This window comes from Oreochromis niloticus, linkage group LG15 (genome assembly GCF_001858045.2).
Source record: "Oreochromis niloticus isolate F11D_XX linkage group LG15, O_niloticus_UMD_NMBU, whole genome shotgun sequence".
In the NCBI taxonomy this organism is placed as follows: domain Eukaryota; kingdom Metazoa; phylum Chordata; class Actinopteri; order Cichliformes; family Cichlidae; genus Oreochromis; species Oreochromis niloticus.
The window spans coordinates 10,189,807-10,212,708 of record NC_031980.2 but is presented as its reverse complement, the minus strand read 5'-3'; the positions used below and the strand labels follow the sequence as shown (position 1 = coordinate 10,212,708).

Below are 22,902 nucleotides of genomic sequence, written 5' to 3'. Positions count from 1 at the left end.
GACGGACAGCGAAAATAATAATGAACTAAGAATAAAAACAAGTGTGGCCCTGCAAGTCTTCCAAAGAGCAGCATTGTTGGCCAACTTAAAAAAAAGTAAATAAAGAATAAAGTAATAAAGAAGTGGTGGAAAAATGTCCCCAAGTACTGACTATTCAAAGTGTTTCATTGTATTTGCAGATGAAAAGGAAGGGGACGGAGGCTTAAGTGTTTTGCATGAAGGTGGCAGTCTTAACAGCCTTCAATCAACATGACACTTATCTGTGACATCACACACATACAGTAGGCCTCACAAGTCAAGAGGGGGAGGGAGAAGCTTACTGGGACAAGTTGGAGGGAATCGCTGATCAGTCGATACCCACTCAAAAAACTCTTAACTACTGGAAACTGATCCTTCCTCGAAAAAAATAAAGTACGACAAAGACACCGATACCAAACAGCCCACATTGATGGACACTTTGGAAGCTTACTATTAACAAAGAGACTTTGAGGTTACACAACATACACCACTGTTTAGATTGAAAACACATTAATTAACAAGGTCAGGGAGAGGCACAAAACCCTTCTGTCAGTCATATCTGCCGATAAAGCGTTCACATCTTTTCTGTCCCACTAGTCCAGTCACAGAAACAGAAGCTCGTGAGGCCATCACAAGTCACTGTGTGAATAAAAATGCTGTCTAAATGTAAAAAAACACACACTCTTCCTAATTCTTAAGCTTACCAAGTGAGCGTATCCAAGCCAAAGTGGGTGATCGCGGATGTAAAACTATCTCCATCGACGGAGACAAAATGTAAGCGAAGACCTCTGAATTTGTCCCTTTCTTTGCGAACGCAACATGTCCAGCTGCCTGAGAGAATGGCTGAAGTCTGGGAGAACCAGGAGGAAGGGGACGGATCATGGCAAGGCCTGGGAGTGTTTTGCTTCGGGGTTTCTTTCACAGGTGCAAATGAGCTGAAGTGTGTTTGTCGGGGGGAGGACAGACAGCCCCAAGGTAGTGGGTTAGGACAGGAGCCTACATCTGCAAATGGGCCCTTAATGACAGTGTGAGACGCTGCAACTGCTTTTATATATAGATAACTGCTAACACATCCCAATAATGACCATGTTAAAAGCACTGTTCTGTGTTAACCACTTAAAAAGTACAGAGTGGGTGTAAGTGGATTATTTCCACTGTTGAAATAAGCCAAGTGCATACAACTTAAGCTGGCTTTGTTGACCGTTGTGCAGGTTGTGACCACCTTAATATCTCTACTGAAGGCTTCTGCTGCTCTGGTTCATGCAAAGGCTGTCATTTTAACTCAAGTACAAAAGGCCCAACTAACAAATCTCTGAATCATGTTTTTTGCTTTTATCTAAGCAGGAAGTTCCACTTTGATTTTATTTTGAAAGTTACGATCAGGTTTAGGCTGAATTAACACTTGATGTCAATGCCAGATGTAGTTCTTCTCAGCTGTTTTTCATCCACCATGCTGTCATCTGTTTACAAAATAAGTTGCACCTCCCATGACGGTCATCCTTTTGCCTTTGCTGAGTAGGCTTCATGTGGGGTAGGAAAGTTTTAATGACGTAATCTTTGCGATTCATCTGAAAAGCAGTCCACCATACAAGATTGTCAGATTACTCACCCGTACATAAAAGTTTGTTATCTCAGTCGGATTGATCAATTTAATGGAAGTTAATGAGAGGGGGAAAAAAAAGATGTGGTGTATATATGTGATGTAATCACTGCATATGGAGTTGCTGACTATCTATCTGTAGTCATGCTGTTTTGCAGCGTGCTTGCACTGGTCAGACAGTCAAATGCATCACGAGGCAAAGCTGCTGACCACAAGTCGGTCCCATGCTGCTCCCAGGTCCAGACGCACAAAAACGCGCAGATGCCACATGCAGATACTTACACACCAGGGAGTGGCAGTGCAGATTGAAAAGTCAAGGTCACACCAACAGTTCAAAGTTATAACATGCCTTCGAGCAAGTCACTGACGCCCCAGGCTGCACGTGAACGGGAGCTGTTCCCACATCAGCTTGCTTTATCAAGGGCTTTTTTTTTTTAAATACAATTTGAAATTTCCTTGATCTCTCTCACACACTAAGCACAGGTAGCCCCTCCCCCACCCTCCTTTTAGACCATGCGGTTTGAATAGACCTCAGTGAGGCTATAGGCAAACCAAGGAGATGGGGACTAAGGACACAAAGCATTTATTGTCCCTTTGCATCAGTCTCCACATCAGGCCTTTCAATACCACAATGCCCCCAAGCTCCTCAACACACACACACACACACACACACACACACACACACACACACACACACACAGAGTGGACTCTGGCGCGAAAGTCTTTCAGAAGTCCCCTAATCCCTCTGTCCATCGACATCCCAGCCCTGCCTGCGCTCTTTAACAAACACAGAGAGCAAAACGATGCAAATACTAAAAATGCAAAGGCTGCATAAATCCTTTTGAGATACATTAGCAGTCGCGAGCGCACACACACACGCGCGCTGTGGAATTAACTGTGTGATCAATAACAGCAATAAAATTCCACTGGAGAGATCTATGTTAATCCTAAACTAGGTCCTCGATCACCCCCAAACACAGGGATCGACTTTCAAACATGACTTTTAATTTGTAAAAACTTTTATTTTTAATTTGTCAGAAAAAGGAAACAGAGGTGACTCTAAAAACGCTGATATCTAAAATAATAAATAATAAAATTAAAATAAAAAAAGGCAACTAGCATCTTTTGTTTGTGTGTCTACAGCAAACAAGTTTTTGTGGACAACATTTAATCCAAAGTTTACACTGATAACTTCAACCATCTGAGGAGATTTGCACTGATCTGCATATAAAAGCATTGGGATTGTCACGATGCGCAGTTAAGGTGCAAAGTGCAGGCATGTGCAAGACAGTAGCACACGACTTGTTGACTACAAAAATGCTGAGCTAATGATTAAGCGCATCACTCCAGCTTTAACTTCAGCACACACACACACACACAGAGGCTATAAATAAACCACAAATCGCAGTCTTCACAAGCAGCTTGCTCTGCATCAACCACGTCTTTGTTACAGCCTCATCTGCTTAATACCAAACCATTGATAAAATAATAACTAATCGCCTTAAACAAAATCTACTGTACACAAATGGCACTTTAAAAAGTACTTCTCATGAGGTTACTGTGGGTTTAACTTCCTACAGGTGTCACTGGGGTTGCAGCAGGTTTTTCAAAGTACAATAATGAGAAACTACAACAGTTTCCAGGTAATACACAATTACTGCTAGTTCCACTGACCCTAAGTATCAACAAAACCTCATGTGATACAAGTCTGACAGACAATAGAGGTGGAAAAAAAATGACAATGGACACGTGCAGGCGAGATTCTACCATCATCCACTAACGGCAACTCTCACTGTCACCTTTAAACAAGCTGTTGGGTCATTTGGTGCTACAGTTGTGAAGTCCTGGCCCAGCGGTTACCTGGTAACGGGGTGCAACAGAGGGTTTTGTTTGTGCTTAGCTGAGGCAGCAGGGAAGCAGTTTGACCACAGGACACCATTAGTTCCGATCAAATCAGAAAGATCATTACGGCGGGTGTTTGTACACTTTTGACACAGAGAATCCTTAATGAAGCTGTTAAATCTAAATCCGCTTCAATAAATGGAACGCCGTGGGAATTTCAGACACAAATGCATATCCTGTCAAAATGATTAAAAAAGTCAAAATCACTAACCAACCACATGCAGTATTGATAGGGAGATTATTCAAATGCACATTAATGATCAGTATGGAACAAAAAATGTCTTACCCTTCCTTTTGAAGTACTTAATTACAGATTTTAACGAGGTCCCGATAAACACCATTTTTCCAGATCAGCGTATATGTCTCCCTCTTAAAAAAATAATAATAATAAGTGCCTTTGTTGAGGCTTTAAAAACAACTAAAAAAATCCAAGGAATAAGAGAGAAGACGGGATGAAGGTGTGCTGGTGCTCTTCCGCTCACATTCTCACGGCTTGGCTGCGAGTGTACGTGAGCGTCTACTACGCTGACAATAAGTCTCTACCCCTATCTGTCTCTCTGAACACGCACACACACACAAATCGTCCGCCACTCCCCCCCTCAGGCAGTTCAGTCCTTGGAGACAAACACACACACACAGCAGGAGGGGTGTAGGACCGGCCCCTCTGTTCCTCTGTGCTTTGGTTACCAAGGAGTTCTGGCTGCCTTTCCCTTTATTTTTCATCATCAGTCATTCTCCCGTGCTCTCTTTATTATCGCTCTACACTTTCATTCTACTTTGCTCAGAATATAGAAGTTTTTATTAGCATGTACAGTCGCTGTGTTGCTTTTTCGGTTTGGGCATTAATACTCATTTCGTTCTTCGCGCAGCTCTTTTTTCACACTTTCCTCGGGTGCGCAGCCTCTCAGTGAGGGACTCATCTGCAGAAGAATATTTATGCATCTAATTAAACTTCGAGTTACCCCGCAGAACAACCTTGCACATCGTCAGGAGGGGAAAAAAACATGTTGAGCTTTTCACAAGGTACTCTCAGGTGGATGGTGCTTCAAGCAAAGTGCAATGCAAACAGAAAATACAATTACCTACAGTAAATTACACTCATGCACTGAGATGCACTGGCATCACTTTGTAAAACAATAATCCAAAAATGTGATCATCTCCTAATAAGTCAATTTTGCCTTTCTTTAAATCAGCATTTCCTCCTCTGATCATTCCCAACCTGCTGTGTATGGCAGTGAATCAGTGCTACATGAATACAGACTTCATACAATCCTCCCATTGTCCAATCTGCTCGCAATCTATCATGCACACACTCCAGCACCCAGCCATTCAAACACACACCCATGCACACACCCATAGGGGAAGGACAGCCCCGCCTTTTGCGACCGTATTTAATTTCAGCCCAAATGGCTGAAGAGCAGAGGGAGGGAGGGTGTGTGTAGGGGGCTCCGACAAGAGCTTGAATGGCACTGCAAATGATCCTTGAATTTATGGATAAAAAGGTTTTTCCCTCCTCGCTGTCGCCATCCCTCTTTAATCCAAACCTCTCAGTCCATATTTGTTCATGCTTCTTAACATCCACTGTTCCTGCACTCCTCTACATGCATGAAGCTCATTGCTGATTTTCTATGCTTTGAAAGCATGCAATAGGTCTCTAAACATCATATAACATGTGTTTGAGCTGCTAATGAAAATCACCTTCTATAAAGACATTACGCCATCCTTAATTGGAAACCTACTGTAAAATATGGAACAATCCTGGCAGAGTAAAGGTGTCAGGACAGGTGACAACTTAAAAGTTCTTCTCCATACGTCAAACATACAGCTTGCCACGTGTACAGTATTAGGATAATTTATTCGTGAGACTAAGCAGCATCTCTCATTAAAAAGCCTATTGTTGTCACACACACAAACGCCCACATGCGCGCACACAGTATAACAGATAGGTCACCATCTCTATATCCGCTGAAGGAGGTCTTCAAATGTAGGCCACCTCCAGGATTAGGGATATCAATTCAGCCATACGTCTGTCCACTCCTTCCCACTGAAGCCCCCTGCAACACCCCAGCCCAAACAATATTAATCTTTCATCTGTTCATACTTCTAAGCAGCACAAAAAGGAAGCACAGAGTCGGTGAATAAAACATGTGGCCGAAGTAAAAGTATATTTCAAATCAAAACCTAATTAGCTAACAAAGTAGCTTTGCAATTACAATTCTCACAACTCCACCGACTTCACCGACAAGGTCCAGAAACTTACCCTGGATCCAGATGAAACCATGGTGTCCTTTGATGTAGTCTCTCTCTTCACTTGCATACCCACCACGGAAGCAGTGGAGACTGTCAGAAAACGACTACAAGAAGACAGCTCCTTGGAAGACAGGACCAACTTCACACCCGATCAGATTTGCACACTGTTAGACCTCTGCCTTACCACAACATACTTCAAATACAACGAAGGCTTCTACAGACAAAAACATGGCTGTGCCATGGGCTCCCCTGTGTCACCTATTGTAGCCAACCTTTACATGGAGGAAGTGGAAAGAAAGGCTCTTGGCTCTTTTAAAGGGAGAGTACCCAGCCACTGGTACAGATATGTAGACGACACCTGGGTCAAAATCAAGACACAAGAAGTGGAATCCTTCACTGCGCACATTAACGCCGTGGATAAAAACATCAAGTTCACCAGGGAAGACACAAAGGATAACTGTTTGCCTTTCCTGGACTGCGCTGTGCACATTGAAGAGAATGGCAACCTCAACATTGAAGTTTACCGGAAGCCCACACACACGGACCAGTACCTCCTCTTTGACTCCCATCACCCTCTGGAACACAAACTTGGAGTAATTAGGACCCTACACCACCGGGCAGAACATGTTCCCTCTAAGCCTCAGGGAAAAAAGAAGGAACACACACATGTAAAGGAAGCACTGAAAACATGCGGTTATCCTAACTGGGCATTCATAAAGTCAGCAAAGAGGCACAGAAAAGAAGACCAGACACCAGCGAGGGAGGATAAGAAAGACAGACGCAACAACATTGTCATCCCCTATGTAGCCGGTGTATCAGAGAAACTCAGGAGAGTTTTCTCCAAACACGACATCCCAGTGTACTTCAGACCCAGCAACACACTCAGACACAAACTGGTTCACCCGAAAGACAAAACTCCAAAACACAGACTGAACAACGTGGTGTATGCGGTACAGTGCAGCGAGGAATGCCCGGACCTCTACATTGGAGAGACCAAACAGCCACTTCACAAGCGCATGGCACAACATAGAAGAGCCACCTCCACAGGACAAGACTCAGCAGTCCATCTGCATCTTAAGGATAAAGGTCACTCTTTCGAGGATGCCAATGTTCACATATTGGACAGAGAGGACAGATGGTTTGAAAGAGGAGTGAAAGAGGCCATCTATGTCCACTGTGAGCGACCATCTTTGAACAGAGGCGGTGGTTTACGACACCAACTGTCTGCCATCTATAATCCAGTTTTGAGTTCCCTCCCCAGACGCCTTAACGCCCACTCACATCCTGGGCCATCTGACCTCAGGAATTCACATGACAAGGTGGGGCCAGGTTTCACAATGGGCTCACCCGAAACCCTGGCTGATTAGGTCCCACACCCGCTTTCACACCTTGGCGCATGTGATTAGAGGATCACCAGGGGGTCCTTTGTCCCTCCTTGGGGGGATACTCCCACTGGGTTTAAATCTGGGACTCTCGGCCATTTGACCTTAGAACTGAAGAAGCTTCTCGGATGAGAGGTGAAACGTCTTCAAGCAACTTAAAGAAGTCCAGACGCTTTTCTTTGCAAACTCCTTTGACTACGATGACCTGGATGACTGAGAACCTTCACAGACACTGAGAACCTTCACAGACAATTCTCACATTATTTAACTGTTGGTATTTCTTGCTTTGACAACCAGCCAAAACCCAATTTACAAATGTGAGATTATTAACCTACTTTTTCCAATTTATGCAAAAACTGACGACAACATCCAACAATTACTTGCACTGAATACAAAATCAAAACCCGTGTTTCATTAGTATTATTCCCGGCGGACAGACAACAATTACTTCCTCTTGTAATACAACCAGATGACTCGTGTCAAAAGCTAATGATAGGAAGTGAAAGGATAAATTGGAAAGGAGACGATGTGAGCTAGATGTTCTAATTAACACACACAGTGATGAATGTGGCAGGTTGAACAGAGAGATTGATGAGGGACTCCTGCTCTTCCTCTTGTCACCGCACTCCTGTTTTCTTTGTCCTGTTTTCACACCCCATTTGGAGCTCCCCGTCAACCTGGCAGAGGCAGCTGCACATTCCCTCTCACAATCATTATACTTTTTTTTTTTATTCCAGACTTCTGAGCTTAGCCCCATTTCCCTCCAGATCCAATTCAATCATTTGATCAATCCCCAAAAGACAAACACACCTTCACCTTCTTTTTTCAATATGAAAGATCAAATAACCCCAAAATCAAACAGCAAAATCAAACAGTACCCAGCTTTTATTTTTCTAATTGGCCCTATGAAGACAGAGCTAAGCAAACCACCTAAAGCCCCTCCACTCTGCTTGATCTGCCGATGTCACATTTCTCTCGCCCCCAGTTTCCCCAATTTTCTTTTCCCTTCTTTCCTCCTTTTTAATTTAGGCAACAGCGCTTTCACAGTTGCTAATATAATCAAGGCTGTATTGATTTTACACCACCCTCTTCCTCCCCTCTTTCATTTCTTGTGCTACTGTGTTCAGGCTGTAGCCTTGAGCACCTTTTGCTTGATAGGGAGAAAAACTATAAGGTGGAAATAAACAGGAAATATGAATTTTTAACATACGAAAACAACACATTTAGCACATTTTGCATCCATGTGGGATTGATGAAGTGTATCGTTTTGACAGTATCATTTTGACAGGCAGCAGGATTTACCAGAGACGATTGAAGTGCTCATATCTCCTTAAATCCTGACTCCTTCACTGGATCTGTACCATCCTAACTAAACTATCCTTATTTCTTTCCAGATTTGCGTTAAAGTTAGACAGGAAGTATTTTAAAAATTTAAATTTTTGCTTATAATAATCTGAAAATGCTAAATTTGTAAACCTGCAAGCAGCACGTGTTTCATATTTCCACTCCACAGTGGAAAATTTAAATCACTCAAACAGGAAAATATACCAAAACCCCTGAAAAGATGAATACTCCTCTTCTACCCCCCCATCTACTTTTTTGTGAATGAAAATCTATAATTTATAGCATGTAGAGGAACACATTGCTTGCTCTCATCCTCCCCCATTACTTTTATATTTACACCTCTTTGAATGAAAGCGTAAAATCAGGGGTCAAAGGGAATCTGATTACTTTGGTCTTCCCAACACGGAAGAAGATATGAATAATCTCGCAGCAACAAAGATTTGGAGTGAGCAAGTGGGAAGATCAAGGCCGGGGGGGTTGATACCTGTTATCGCTGCATTGAAGATATTTGTGTACAAAATGTGCCACTACGGCTGATTTATCACCCTCATAAATCTTTACTTCCCAAGTTCCTGAACAAGGAATACGCTGAGTTGATGCTTAGCTGTAGATGTGCTTCTACAGCACTCGTAAAAAGGCAGTTAAATGAGGTTAAACTTCAAACTTTCTCCTGAATAAACACCAACTCTCAGCTAAAGCATCACACACATACGAACACTGAAAGTGACGGACAAACTAGGCTGTGTAAACAAGTTAATAACTGTTTTTTCTCGCACTAATGATTCTGGCACGGGGTAAAGTTCGCATGCACGCTCACCCACACAAACACAGTTCAATAAATTCTCGCGTAGCAGTTTTATGACACTGGGGGAACACACGAAAACTCCCGCGGTCTTCCTCTCCTTCATGCTTTCCCTGTACAGTCCTTTCCCCCAGCCATCCCTCTTCTGGTCTTCCCATCTGACCAACTCCTCTGACAGAAGGTTTTCCATCTCTCTCTTTAACATTTAAACTCTCTCCAGCCCACAACTGTTGTCAAAACAAGTAAAACGACCGAATGTTCAAATCACTGCCACTCAGCCTGGCCCATCAGGAGAAAGTCAGTGCCTGCAAGGCTTTTCTTTCTGGAGGTTTTCAATTGGCCCATTAGCGGTGTTTGTTCAGGATGGCTGGGTTATAAACCCACTTAAGAGGCATCCTGCAAATATTTGGGACAAATGTACTTGAAGGTATTGGAGTAGCTCAAAAAATGTTAGTGCATTTGTTAAGTGGGGATTTAGACAGGTGCAATTAAAGCATGCAAATAGGAGGGCGTGCAGTTTGAATTTAAAGTTCATTGAGCGCATCTGGGATGACATTTTACTCTAAATCAAGGTTCTTGCTACATAAATTGTGTGTGGGGTTTTTCTTCGTTGTGAGCACAAGTTAGCAGTGTGTGTCTGTGCGAGTGTTTGATTATTCTCCTGAATGAAAAGCAGAGGGGGCCTCCTTCTATAGGCTGCTCCTTCTTTGTGATTCATGACACCCTGCAAAACAACGCCCTGAACTCGCACACATCGTCCCAAAACACATGCAAAACCTTGTCCTTTGTGGCGTTTTCTGTTTCACGTGTGCGTATCCCAGCCTTGATGTGGTGACACACGCATGTTTCTTTTTTATGTTCAAACATCATGAAGCTGTTCTCACACAGAGTCGTGTGGGAACGTGCATCAATCAGAAATATGCCTTTGTAATACTGATGGGGATGGCATAAAAGGCATGTAGACTTTGAGAAGAAAGAGAATGAGGTGGAAAGCAAAGTTGAATCTGCAAAAAGCTGAAGCGTGCTTTGATGTGGCAGAAGCGGAGCCATTTGATGGGAAGCGATGCAAGGGGAGAGAGAAAAGGAAGCGGTTAGAGGGGAAAAAAAAGAACAAAAAATAAGAGCCGAGGGACAAGCTACAGGTGGAATCCAGGAAAACAGATGAAGACCGATAAGGAAAAGAAGGACAGACAAACATACACCAGAGCCCAGCAGTTTTTGGCAGTCACGTCTAATTTTCTCTCCCTTGGCGTCCGACCCGGTGCTCTCTACCGACCCCCCCACTTTGAAATTCAAGCCAGGATAAAAGAGAAAGACAGAAAACAGATAGAGGATACACAAATATACCTCTGTTTGAGCTTGTGGACAGGCAAAGTGCATTCGAATCTAGTCTCTGAAACCTTTGACATAGCAGCAAAATGAGAAATCCAAAATGAAGAAAGTGTGCAGCCATTCAAAAAATCTTATACATTCCTTTAACAGGGAAACTTTTATGGGCCAGCTTGGACACAAAAAAGCAGCTCACTCTTAAAGGGAGTTAAAACATTGTTATATTACACGCAGGCTGATTTGTACCCCTTCGCCTTTGGGGTCTTTTGAGAAGGTGGCAGTTTTGTTGTTGATTTGAGACTTTTATGCCCACCGTCAGAGCGAATTTGTAGCTAACCGTGTGTTTCCTCCCTGGCAACAGAGTTTTAAATCTAATGAAATCCCCACCCCCCATCTTAAGTTAGCAGGACAATAAACTGAAGCCAAAACAGGCCCGTCACATGGTGGAAATCTTGCATGTTGATGTTTTTCCTGCTGCTTAGTTTGACTCAAGAAGGTCATCTTAGTCAAACATATATATATATTTATTTATTTATTTATTTATTTATTTATTTGGGTTATTTAAAGTCTTACTTGTTAGATTAATACATTATGAAGCCACAACATGGAAAACTGCAAATAAAAAAAAGCTTTTAAAAAATAGATTTAACTCATTGCACCACTGTGAAGGCCTAAGCTCGGACTTGGTGTTTAGAGCTCGGCAACTGTGAAGTGGAAAGGAGTGATAATTGCAGAAATACCTAAATGAAGATTGTTTTTTTTGTTTGTTTTTTTTGGCTGTCCAAACAAATAAAAAACAGATTGTCTCCAACACCTGTTGTATAAACAGGACCAGGCTTTAACTACAGTCATGAAAAGGATAGAGTCCTTTAACCAGGTAAAGGTCACCCAGATCCAGAAGATGACTATTGAACCTCTAAAAAAGCACCTTTAGGTGACTACTGTTGTGATTTGGCGCTACATATATACAATTAAATTGAACTGAAATGAACTGAATGAATTGCAGACATGTAGAACTGTCATCATATCCACAAAGCTGTGGCTATATTTCTCAAAACTATCTAGCTTTGCATGTGATACGCTGTGATTGTTCGTGCTTTGGAGCTGGAATAAAACTTGGTAGGCGACCAGTGCTAACCTTGACTTAAAGGACCAGTGCTTAGGATTTAGAGGGGTCTATGAGCAGAGATTGAATATAGAATTGGACAGTTTATGTTAACACAAGGATCAGTTCTTTTCCGCGGAGCCAACCATGGTGGACGGAAGATATTCAGTAGGCTGATGCCACGAAATTATACATACTGTTCCTTCAAGAATTCAACTTAATGTGTGTTACTTCTCAGAATCGTGACCATGCTTGTGTATTACATGCCTGACATGCTATTGAAGAATAATTTCCCAGTGGAATTCCCTTTCTAGTCACTGGTAGTGCAACATAAAGACACCCCACCGATTACATTAGGACCCATTACCATCCAGCCATGCTGTCGCCACTCATATTGACTCCCGGCCCTTTTCACTGCCCTCTGAGGATCTGCCATATCAATAACCACAAAACCTAGGTGTGTCTTTGAGGAGCGTGGGTAAAGTTTTTGTCTGTTTGAGGCATTAGATGTCTTTCTAACTGCTTTTATTATACTGGTTTAAAGTATGCTGGATGGGTTTGTGTGCCCACTGCAGGTCCACACCACTGAATTCAGACAGCTAACATTCTGGACATAACTCTTACTGTACTGAATCACTATATAACCTTCAACTGTTTGGTTTTTTTCTGTTTTTAATCAAGCATCTGCTCTTACAGATACAAGCCATAAGACAATACATGTGCATGTGCCTGAATCCTATATGCACTCAAGCATGTAAGCATACACACATGCATGCATGTAAAGATGCCTGCACAGAAAGAAGAGAATATGTTGGCTGCTGCACTGGTTTCCTGACCTACATTTCAACACCAGAGCTGTCTGCTCGTCTCTCTAATGGTCTGTGTGTGTGTCAGTGTGTGTTGTTCCACCTTCATAGCAGCACACAATCATTAATCCAATTTCATAATTAACTTCACGCAGAAAACGCCATAAATCTGGCATTAATTACAGATATAGTGCACTGTGGGGAGCAGCAGCTGTAGGGGTCCACTGTGTCCTATATATCTATATAAACCTGTGTGTGTATGTGGGAGTGTGTGCGACTGTCTTTACAATAGCAGACTTTCTACTTCATGACTCACTCAATAAAAAGTCTGGAGTGAATGATGGCCAGGCTGGGGTAACTGCTAACGATCAATAGGTCACAGCTGGAATATGACATCATTTGCATTAACAGTATGATTCATTCGCATCAATATTTCACTGGTTTAAGATATTTAGCCAACACTCTTAAAATATATTCAGCCAAAGACAACACAATAGCAAAAATACGGCTCAGAGCTTTGGTCACACATCTTTTTTTTGGGCTGTTATCATGACCTCCACACTCAGCTCATGCTGCTGAGGCGAGGGTCTTGTCTGATTTAGGCACAGAGGCACAGAGACAGACTGAGCTAATTTAGGTTAAGTGCCTCCAGTAGCTCAAGGGCACAAAACAACAAGCCACCTGGGGCTAGCTTGTTTTGCAGGGAGGAAAAAACAAAAATCAAGAGTGTGCATGTGTTATATCAGCAAAAACACAGGGAGACCAGTGGGAAGTGGGCTAAAGCCATATCAGCCACAATGTTTGCATGTGTTTATCTGCAGCACCTCCACAACTGGAGCAATAATTGACGCTGTGGTGTTTGACCCATTTCCCACATTGCACCTCACTTCTCATCAACAGTAAGACTAGGTCAGTCGGGGTGAGTACTGGGAGTGGGGGGGGTGCGACACAAAAGCATCCAATCAACTATTAGAGACACAGCCAATTGACTAACAAATTAAGGAAGTGAGCAAGACAATCAACCTCGAGGATTTAGCACAAGTGGGGGGTTAGTTATGAAGTCGGATGCAAGTTCTGGTGGCCGACATTGATTACTGTTATTAACCGATACATTTAAAACGCATGACTGCTTTTGACTCTGCTCATCCGGCCTATAACATCGATCCAATTAACATCTGCCTTTGCAGGATTGTTCCAGGATGTTTTACAGACTCCAGACTGCTTTTAGTCGAGTAAAATCTGTCTACAGACTAAAGTTAGTTCCCTCAGAGAGAAAGTCAAATCAAGTGTATTTAAATTCTGGAGAACACATGAGATGATTTCAAATTTAGAAATAAAATTGTGTTTCCTAGATGAGTGGAATTATAATGGCATGGATGGCAGCGGTGTGGCAGATAGATATAGTATAGTATCGTGATATTTTGTGTGGTGATACTGCATCATTCCAGGTACACGAAATATCTATATTTTTATAAATAACGAGAGAGCTCATTGCATGCACCTTCATGCTGAGGTACCCTTAGCCGGGCAGCTGAAAAACCACTTGCAAATCTAATGGACACACTTGGCTTGACAAAGCTACCACCTGATTCAGAGCAAGCTAATGGCTCAGTAACACAAGTAAAAATATTACAAGAACATTTAGGCTGATTGCAATCACTCTTCAAACAAAAAGTTCCTGTCTAATTCATAAATGCAGTCAGATTACCGACATGTTGCCATCAGTCTCAGTGAGTCTTGAATGAACTGGCCCCATGCTGGTTGTAATTTGGTTACATATATACATATATACTATGAATTTCTGTCTATGTAGACAGCAACATATGTGATTTTCAATAACTTACCACAGTTAACTGCTGTGCTATCAGAAAAAGATTGTAGGTAATTGCCAGCACGACGCCATTCAGTCCCAAATTGATCACACACTGACTCTGTCTCATGGCAACATTTTGAAATGTTTTAGTAATGGCGCTGACATGTTTGAAAATCTAATTTTGCAACAAAATTAAAAAATAAAGTGACATAATTTTATCTTATTGGACAAAACAGATATTGGGGACATGTTAGGGACATAATTTACTTTACCTCTAACTTTACTGTTTCCCTTTTCACCTCTCAATCAGCACTAATTCCTCTGCCAGCATTTAAGTCAGGTTACACGACGCACAATACCAGGACCCTGAAACTGAAGCAGGTGACTAGATCTCAGCCATATTTAATTGTATTTTTTTTGCACCTCTGTCCCACCTACATGTCTTCTGTAAAACTCAGTATTGTGGTATGACATCAGCAACAGTCTGAAGCTGAAGTCACACAACGCTTAGGTCAAAACCATAATCTTTATGTTGTACATATGCATGTAATTTTTGCCACACAGTGGTGTAAGACTGCACTAACCCAGAGAGGGTTATATGTATATTAGGATACGCTCAGAGTTCACTGACTGATGTGTGTCAGTATCTGTAAAACACTTGTACACACCGAGAAGCTGCGATTGGTGGTTTCATGTGACTTATCGATCATATATGGGCATGAATTATGCAGGAATTTATATGTGAGCGCACATGCGTGCATTAAGCCTGGGTTCCTCCACTGATAATCCTATGCTGAGACCTAGTCTGGGAAAAGGCACAACCCCTCCTTTCCTCCATCTCTCCCCGTCCCTCCCCCTTCTGTCCCATCAGAGCAATAATGGAAAGAGGGATGGGGCCTTTAATAGAAAGAGCAGACCTCTCTTGCAGGGAGTGCGCCCTCCTAATGGCCCACAAGGGAAACTAGTGTAGCTCCCTGATCAAATAATCCCAAAATTTAAAACCGCTATTATTCCAAATTAGATTCCTTGTGACACCTCATGTGTCTCATTTTGTTGTAGATAAACACATGCACAGGGGCTAATAGGCAGATAATTGAATCCAAAGTCTTTCAGGCAATTACAATAAAACCTTCAAATATTTTAATTTAGCCTCATAAATTAACATTTATATTGGGTATAAGTGATGCTGTACAGATGAGCGACTAAGAAAACGAGAAAATCGCTGTAAATGCTGCCTGTTTTATCTTTAGTGCAGCTATGTTATCACGCCACCTTGTGGTGAATGAAAGCAGCAACTGCACGCTTCTCTGGAATTTAACCACAATAGAGGAATTTAACTTCTGCTACAAACAAACAACATTAATGCCAAACGCTCCCCTGTATTTTCACAAACAAGGAAAATAGCTGTAGCTTCCCGTTCCCTGCATTCTTCTCTCTTTTTTGTCTCAACTCTAATCCTTCTATGCATGAGGCATGGAGAAAAAAAAAACCCTGAAAAGGAGACGTTGCCATGGTGAGGACAACTCATTAACAAGACAGATTTAAAGAGGCTCTTAAAAATCACTTTCTCTCTTCCCTCTCCTTTTATAATCAGTCTCTTTGGGGGGACATGAGCTTTTCAGAGGCTCGGCTTTGCTCTCAGAGGCTTAATTGAACCTCCAGCTGACTGGGACACAAATAAGGTCTGGTGCTGTGGAGAAGGTAGGAAGAGGGAAGATTGGAGTTGGGGGTGAACAGCGGGGAAGCGAGGGGTCCGTGAGGCTGGTTAGACTATTGTCACCAGATTTCTCTTTTGTTTTGCTCACTGGTATCTTTACATGAGGCTGAATTTTTCATTTAAATTGGTTTTTAAATCCAACAGCAAGCTGCAGGAAAATCTTACAGGTAACAACTAGAAATCTACGTCTCGCTTTGTGGTAGCAATATTGAAGTAACTAGTAACCAAATATGCCCTTTTTTGTGGTTTACACAAACTGCGTTTTAAAAACAGAGTAGTCAGGAATGTAACTGCATGTACAGAAGAGGGAGCAGACTGGTCAGCAGGGCAAATGGGGCCAGAAACCTCAGAGAGCCAGACTCGAATCAGCATGAGGTGGAAAAAAGCTCCTGCTAATAGCAGCTCTCATTAAAGAAATGAGCTGTGACCGAGGTCTGTACAGCCAAGCAGTGCTTAAACGCACTTATCCTGCACTACGGCTCAATTAGATTTTTCAATTACTAACAACAAGCCCGCTGTAGAACTGCACGAGCAGAAAGACGAGGGCAAAAGCTGTTGCTGAAGCAAACGGCCCAGATTAAAGTCTTGAAATCGCATTTGTTTCTAAGACCTGCGGGCATTTTTAGAATGTTAAGAAAAACTTCTGTGTTCACTATCAAATTGAGTTTTAGCCGTTTTGTAAATAGATTCTTATTTGTTTGCCAGTGAGCATGTGTTTCGTTTTACCGCACGCACAAGCCTGACTGAAATGAAAAGACAGAACTTAAACTTATCACCATGAATAATCAAAGGCCTGCCAATGACCTACATAGACTGCCTCACTAGATTTATTAAAACCTGGAGAGAAACATATACACAAACAACTAAACACTATTCGTTTGTAAGGAGGATCGATATGGAGAGTGTGTCAGTGCACGATTAAACTCTGCAGAAGCAAAAAGGAGGAAAGAAGAAGAAGGAGAGAGAGACAAAGACAAAGCAAAGTGCTAAAGATCTGCATGTATCATGTCAACAAGGGCAGGTGCAGAAGATGACACAACCACCAGGAGGCTCCATACGTCAACAGGGAAACAAGACACTTCCTGCTGTCTTGTCTTCTTCATTGAACCCACTAAAGTAAGTGTAGGTTCACAGAATAAGGGAAGGAAGAAAAGCAACAAGAGAGTCCTAAAAGTAAATTAAATTCCCTGTAAATGATAGTAAGATTTAATGTTTTCTATTAAAGCTAACCAAGTCCTCTGCTGTGTCACAGCTCCCACAGTTTCTCTGCTTTGACACATTTAGTCAATGAAAGGATAAATGTCCCCACAGACCCCAGTGATTATCCAGCCAATATGTCCTGATGTAATAATCAAGCCATTAAGTAAAACTCAGTTGTTACACATATGGGGCTCTGAGGCCCACTTACACCTGATCCCTCCTTCTCCATGACTCAGTCCTCTCCTCTCTTTCTCTCTTCTCCAGCATCGCTAGCAACCAAGTAGAGATGCACAAACTGTAATTTTTCTTTTCCCACTTTTCCTTCTAAGAGCTTAAACTGACAGCAAATCCAAGCCAAAAAAAAAAAAAAATTAAATCAGAATTTCTTCAAAGCAAAATATTATTTTCATAATAAAAATAAAATAAAATAAAATATTGAACTGCAGTAAGTAAGCACATTTCCTCTCACTTAAATGAGTGAAAATGAGTTGCTGTACACTCACTTTTACCTGACAGATTTTATAGTAAGCTTTCTTTTTCACTTGTCTCCAAAATATTCCCTCTAATTGCTGATTCTTTGCTAATACCGAGGCTGCTGGTTGGTGGTTGACTCGGAGCCCTTTGTTAGCTTCTTTAAAATGCCCATGTTCAGCTGCTAATGGCTGAGAGTGTCTGATTAGATTGGTTGCTATGAAAATTTTTGTGGTGGTCCTCCTAACAACAAGTTACTGTGTCTGTGAATACGCACGTCACATATGCATGAAACGGACCGACGTGTAATCGGACACACGTGAGGCCAGTCACTGGTTTGGACTGAGCGTGCTGGAAATAATCTGATTCTGGCCCCCGGCTGCTCAATCGGTGCATCTTTATATTAACTTTATATAAACACAGTTGTAATAATAATAAATGTCTTCTTGTGAGAGTTACAAGGCTGCTGTAAACTATATTGTGCTCTGAGCCATTTTCTATGTTTCCTCAGCGGGTGTGTGGTGAATAAAAGAAAGATTTTGGAGGGTAATTTGAGCAGACACAACCACCATGCTTGAGCAAATAAAGAACAGTGCAAATCCAAATACACTTAATTGGGACAGTAACATCTGGAGACCACTGCCAGTGTCAAATAAGCGTCAAATACAAAAGGATGAGTAAAAAGAACTGGGCAGGGAGGACCCTCTGGATAAAGACGCAGACAAACCTCCACACAACTGAATTAACTCTCAATATTTGTCAGTGATTACTTCATTAGCCCTCGGTCACACATGATGGAAGAGCACCTGTTTAACCAGTCATTGGAAAACCATTACCTATTAGGCCTTTAACAAGCTGAGAGGTCTCCATCTGTTAGATACACTGCATTAACTTAAACCTCCTTTATGCCATACTCACATAAACATATACAAGGATGTGAACAGGGATGCTCTAGCATTTATTTTCTAAGTGGGTAAATGGAAAAGAAAACATGCAGACACGTAACCCTGTGCACAGAGAGCAACAGCATTAAAGACTTCATTAATGAAAGAGAGGAAAGTGGAGGTGAAGCAGATTGAGATAGACAGGGTTGCAAAGAAGAACAGAGCCTTAACCCATTTTTACAGTTGAATGACCCAAAGCAACCCCTGACCCCCAATTCCCAAAAGTGTGTGTGTGTGTGTGTGTGTGTGTGTATGAGTGAGAGAGAGAAAAATCCCCCTCTTTTCTTTATCTCATTAGGCTGTGTGTGTCATGCTCTCTACTCCATTGTTCTGCTACCTCCTAACTGCTAGTGTGTGTGTGTGTGTGTGTGTGTGTGTGTGTGTATGTGTGTGTGTGTATGTGTGTATGTATGTGTGTGTGTGTGTGTGTGTGTGTGTGAAATAGCCACTAAAAAAATACCACTTGTGTTTTGTCACAAAACACAAAAAAATCCCAGAATCAAACAAGAATCAAACAAGACCACATTGGGGCGTTAGTGTAGAGTAGTGATTCCTACTCAAGAGTACAAGAAATCCAGAAGGTGCTTTTAAACCATCTTCTTTTAATAAGATTTATTATAAATCCCAATTATTTTGTTATTCAAATATATTTAGTTCATTTCATTACAGGCCTGGAAAAAAACTGCTAGTAGGGTTAATACTGGATAGACTAAGTAGTGACCTAAAGCTATAAATAAAAAGTTTTAAGTGAGGTGCTAGAAGTACCTAACACTACAGGTTAACATCTGGAACAGCAACATAATGCTAATAAATAGGTGATAGCGACACATAATTAATGGATAGGTGAAATCTGATGAGCTTCCCTGTACCCTTAATGATAAGTTTTTGACAACTTTTACAACCACAAAGCTGTGGTTTGACCATGTGAACAGTTTACTGTTTTTTCCACGGGTAGCTGTATAAGCAGAGACCACCACCATCAGGCATTTTGTTCTACAAGCTGGCCTGAAACATGACAGAAGCAGAAGCACAGACATATGACAGAAGCTGCTTATTTTAGGAAAAAAAGCTTAAAGGGTTACTCTTAGCAGGCTTTCAAGGGGTCAAAGAGAGATTAATGGTTGAAGCAGGAAGATAATAGTAATGAGCATTTGAAACACTTAAACATGTCGATTTTTAGAAATTGCAAGCTGAGTCGTCTTCACACCCAGGGGTTTTTGAGGTTCAATTCAAGTTTAGGAACTAATTAGTTGCATCTTGAGTAGTTTTAGAAAAATGGGGGAGAATAATGACAAGAAAAGAAACACTCTTTTGCTTTAGTCTTTTGGTTCACTGAGCACAGGGAGCAAGGAAGGTGGGGGGTGGGCTGTTTCTCATCTCAACTCCTTGATGTTTTGATTCAGATGTGTCTCCAAACTCACGGGTTTCATCTTCTTCTAAAAGATGGGATGAATGAATGTACCACATAAAGGAAGACGAGGATAAAGAGCTGAGGCTAGAACCAACCCACCCCTCCAGTTCCCACTGCCAAAAAGATATTTAACCTAACTGATTCTCAGCAGAGCTTCCCCTATAAACGCAGTCAATCCATTTCATTTGGCCTCATTCAGTTACTCTACAAGCATGGTTTCCCTCAGGTGCTCTTCCCTCGGGAGCCATTGGCAGTGACTGGTCGATAGTTGAATCTGACTTCCCACCAAGGGATTATGGGGCATCCGGTTGAACACCTGCTCCACTTCTAAACTGATAAAAATTAAAAAATAAATAAAGGGAAGGTTGGAGGAGAAGCCTTATAAAACATATGCTGGAAAAAATGCTGGAATCACCCTTTGATTGCCCATATAAAGTAAAAAAAATGTCGTATTTATAAAAAGAACTGGAGAATCATGTGTTAACAAAGGAAAAAAATATCCCAGAACAACAACACAGCACACAGGGACAAAGAGACAAACACACACACACAAAAGGCATATTAGCCAAGTTCCAATTTGTGAGTAAGAAGGTTATCCGTTCAGCCGTGCATAAACACAGACTGGAAGGCTGATTCAACCTACAGAGCCCGGACAATACTGTACCGATGGCAGCAACATCTTGAGCTGTCACGGCGTGTTAGCCAAAGCAGGCGTGAGGAAGCGCCACAGTCCTGTGGAAGCATATTGTTATGCACACATATTGGAATAAATGGTTTAGATTTAGCTGTGCATACATGGAGAAAAACTTTAAAAGAGTAATTGGAAGACCAGTGGATGGACAGAAAGACTCAAAATGGGCCAATAAAAACAACAAAAGTTATCAAAGTTGGATTCTCAGGAAGTCTCTGCCTTGCCTACTTCCCTAATGGCCTCTTCTGTTTTATATTCATAGATCCATTAGATTCCACTGAGCTGCAGTTTAGGAAATGTGGACACAGGTCAGTCTTTTTGTTATCTTTTAACACTCTTTCCTGCCGCCCTGATGGCTCCTTTATGTAGTGCTGAGGTGAAAGTGGGTCACCTTCATAACCCCTTCAGTGTCACTCCCATCACCCCCTCATACTGTCAGCTCTCTTACATTTCCCTGAAGGCCTGGCCCATCACCTCCAGCTGCTAGCTATTATGTCTTGTTCCCAGGGGTGGCCACCCAGAGGAGCATCTTCAGTTATGTCTGTCCCAAATGACAGTGAAGCATAGTCTAGATGCAACCATGCACATGGGACCAAATGATCCATGCAAATAATATGTGTGTGAATGAGTAAGTGTAGGCTCAAACTCATGCCCAAGGTTAGTAGGAAAGTCTTAAAGTATGCACACAAGCAACTAGAGATAACTCAAAGCATTTTACTTCCTGGAGAACCTGTCTCATACACAAAAGGTCAAAGGTCTTTCAGGTCACAAAAACACAACACACAAACACATAGAGATGCACATGCAAAACCAGATGGCACAGATCACTCAGATACAGCAGGATGGAAATACCCTAACAAGACGCGACAAAGCCTGGCTTTGTGGAAAAAGCTTCCATTGCGTCTGCTGTGACCCTGGCACTGTTACATACAGCGTATCGTTATCTCCTAAAAACACTTCAGGTGACTTAAACTCTGAAGCAGGAGCCTGTTCTGCAGCCAAGTCAAACACCACAATCATTACAGTAGCAAAACAGCATTGTAGTGCTAACAGCAACTACTACCTGGACACTGCAGTCCTGTAATCACAGTAGATTTCAATTAAAGACTCATATCATCTTGGAAATATACCTAAATATCTTATAGATAATTAAAAATATCTATTTAGTATTTCTTTAGAAACTAAAATAAACAGCTTCCCAGTACAAACCAACAGCCATTTGTTGTTTTTGTTGTTTTTTCTCTCTAAAAAACAAAACAAAACAAAAACTGCAGACTCTCTTTAATCTGTACCTTTGCCATCATGGGAGGGATGCTTTTTCCCTGGCGAGCCCTTAGCCACAGATCCAAGCAGCGGTTTTGGTGTCCAGAGCGAGTCCTGTTTCTGGTGGACTTTTGACACAGAGAGTAGACGTTTGTGCAGGCAGCCCTCTGGCCTGGCGGGCCTGGGGCTGGGGACGGGCGGATGCTGCAGGCTGTTCCCCATCTTGCTGGTGGGCTGGAAGGAGCGCAGAGTTCGTTTCTGGCCAGGGGAGTCCTCATAGCAGCCCCTGTGCAAGCAGTTGACCACCGGCTCCGAAGAGAGGCAGTGCACGTATGTGATCATCCCCTGCTAAGACCTAAAACCCCCCACCACCTGCCCTCCCCTGCTCTATCCAGGACCCAAAACCCCCCAACTACTCCTCCTTCGTCTTACACAACCCTCCTTCTCTGAAGCGTCCACTTGTAGTGTTGGGATGGACGGGTGAAGGGTGTATGTGCGTGTGTGGAGACGCCACCCCCCCTTCACTCCCAAACTCTCAATAGGCCCCCTCCTCTCTTTCTGGAAAGACAGGATGGACGTTTTTGCATCCCACAAGGGAGCCAGTGCTCCCTCTGTCTCCTCCTACTGTTTTTGTCTTTCCTCTCTTTCTCTCAGGGGAATCTCCTATTGACTTACATTGATTTGCCTGACAAAGAAAGCTGCGCTCCGTGTTCGATTACAAGATTTATCTCCAAAACAAATATTTCACAGAAGCATTGCAGAATAAAACTACTGAAAAACATGACTGTTGGTTGGCTGTCTTAAAGAAATGCTGGCAACTTTTAAAAAAACAATTCTGACCCTAAAATAAGACC

The 22,902-nt window shown here is 42.1% G+C and overlaps 1 protein-coding gene across 1 annotated transcript in view; it reads right to left on the bottom strand.

Moving 5' to 3' along the window:
• nhsl1b (NHS-like 1b) overlaps positions 1–22,405 on the bottom strand; it is a 43,124-nt gene extending 20,719 nt beyond the window's left edge. The window contains 1 exon segment of the mRNA XM_019345847.2: positions 22,078–22,405. Within this exon segment, the coding sequence (XP_019201392.2) occupies positions 22,078–22,390 (313 nt within the window). The 5' untranslated portion in view covers positions 22,391–22,405.
• Between the last annotated feature and the right edge of the window lie 497 nt (positions 22,406–22,902).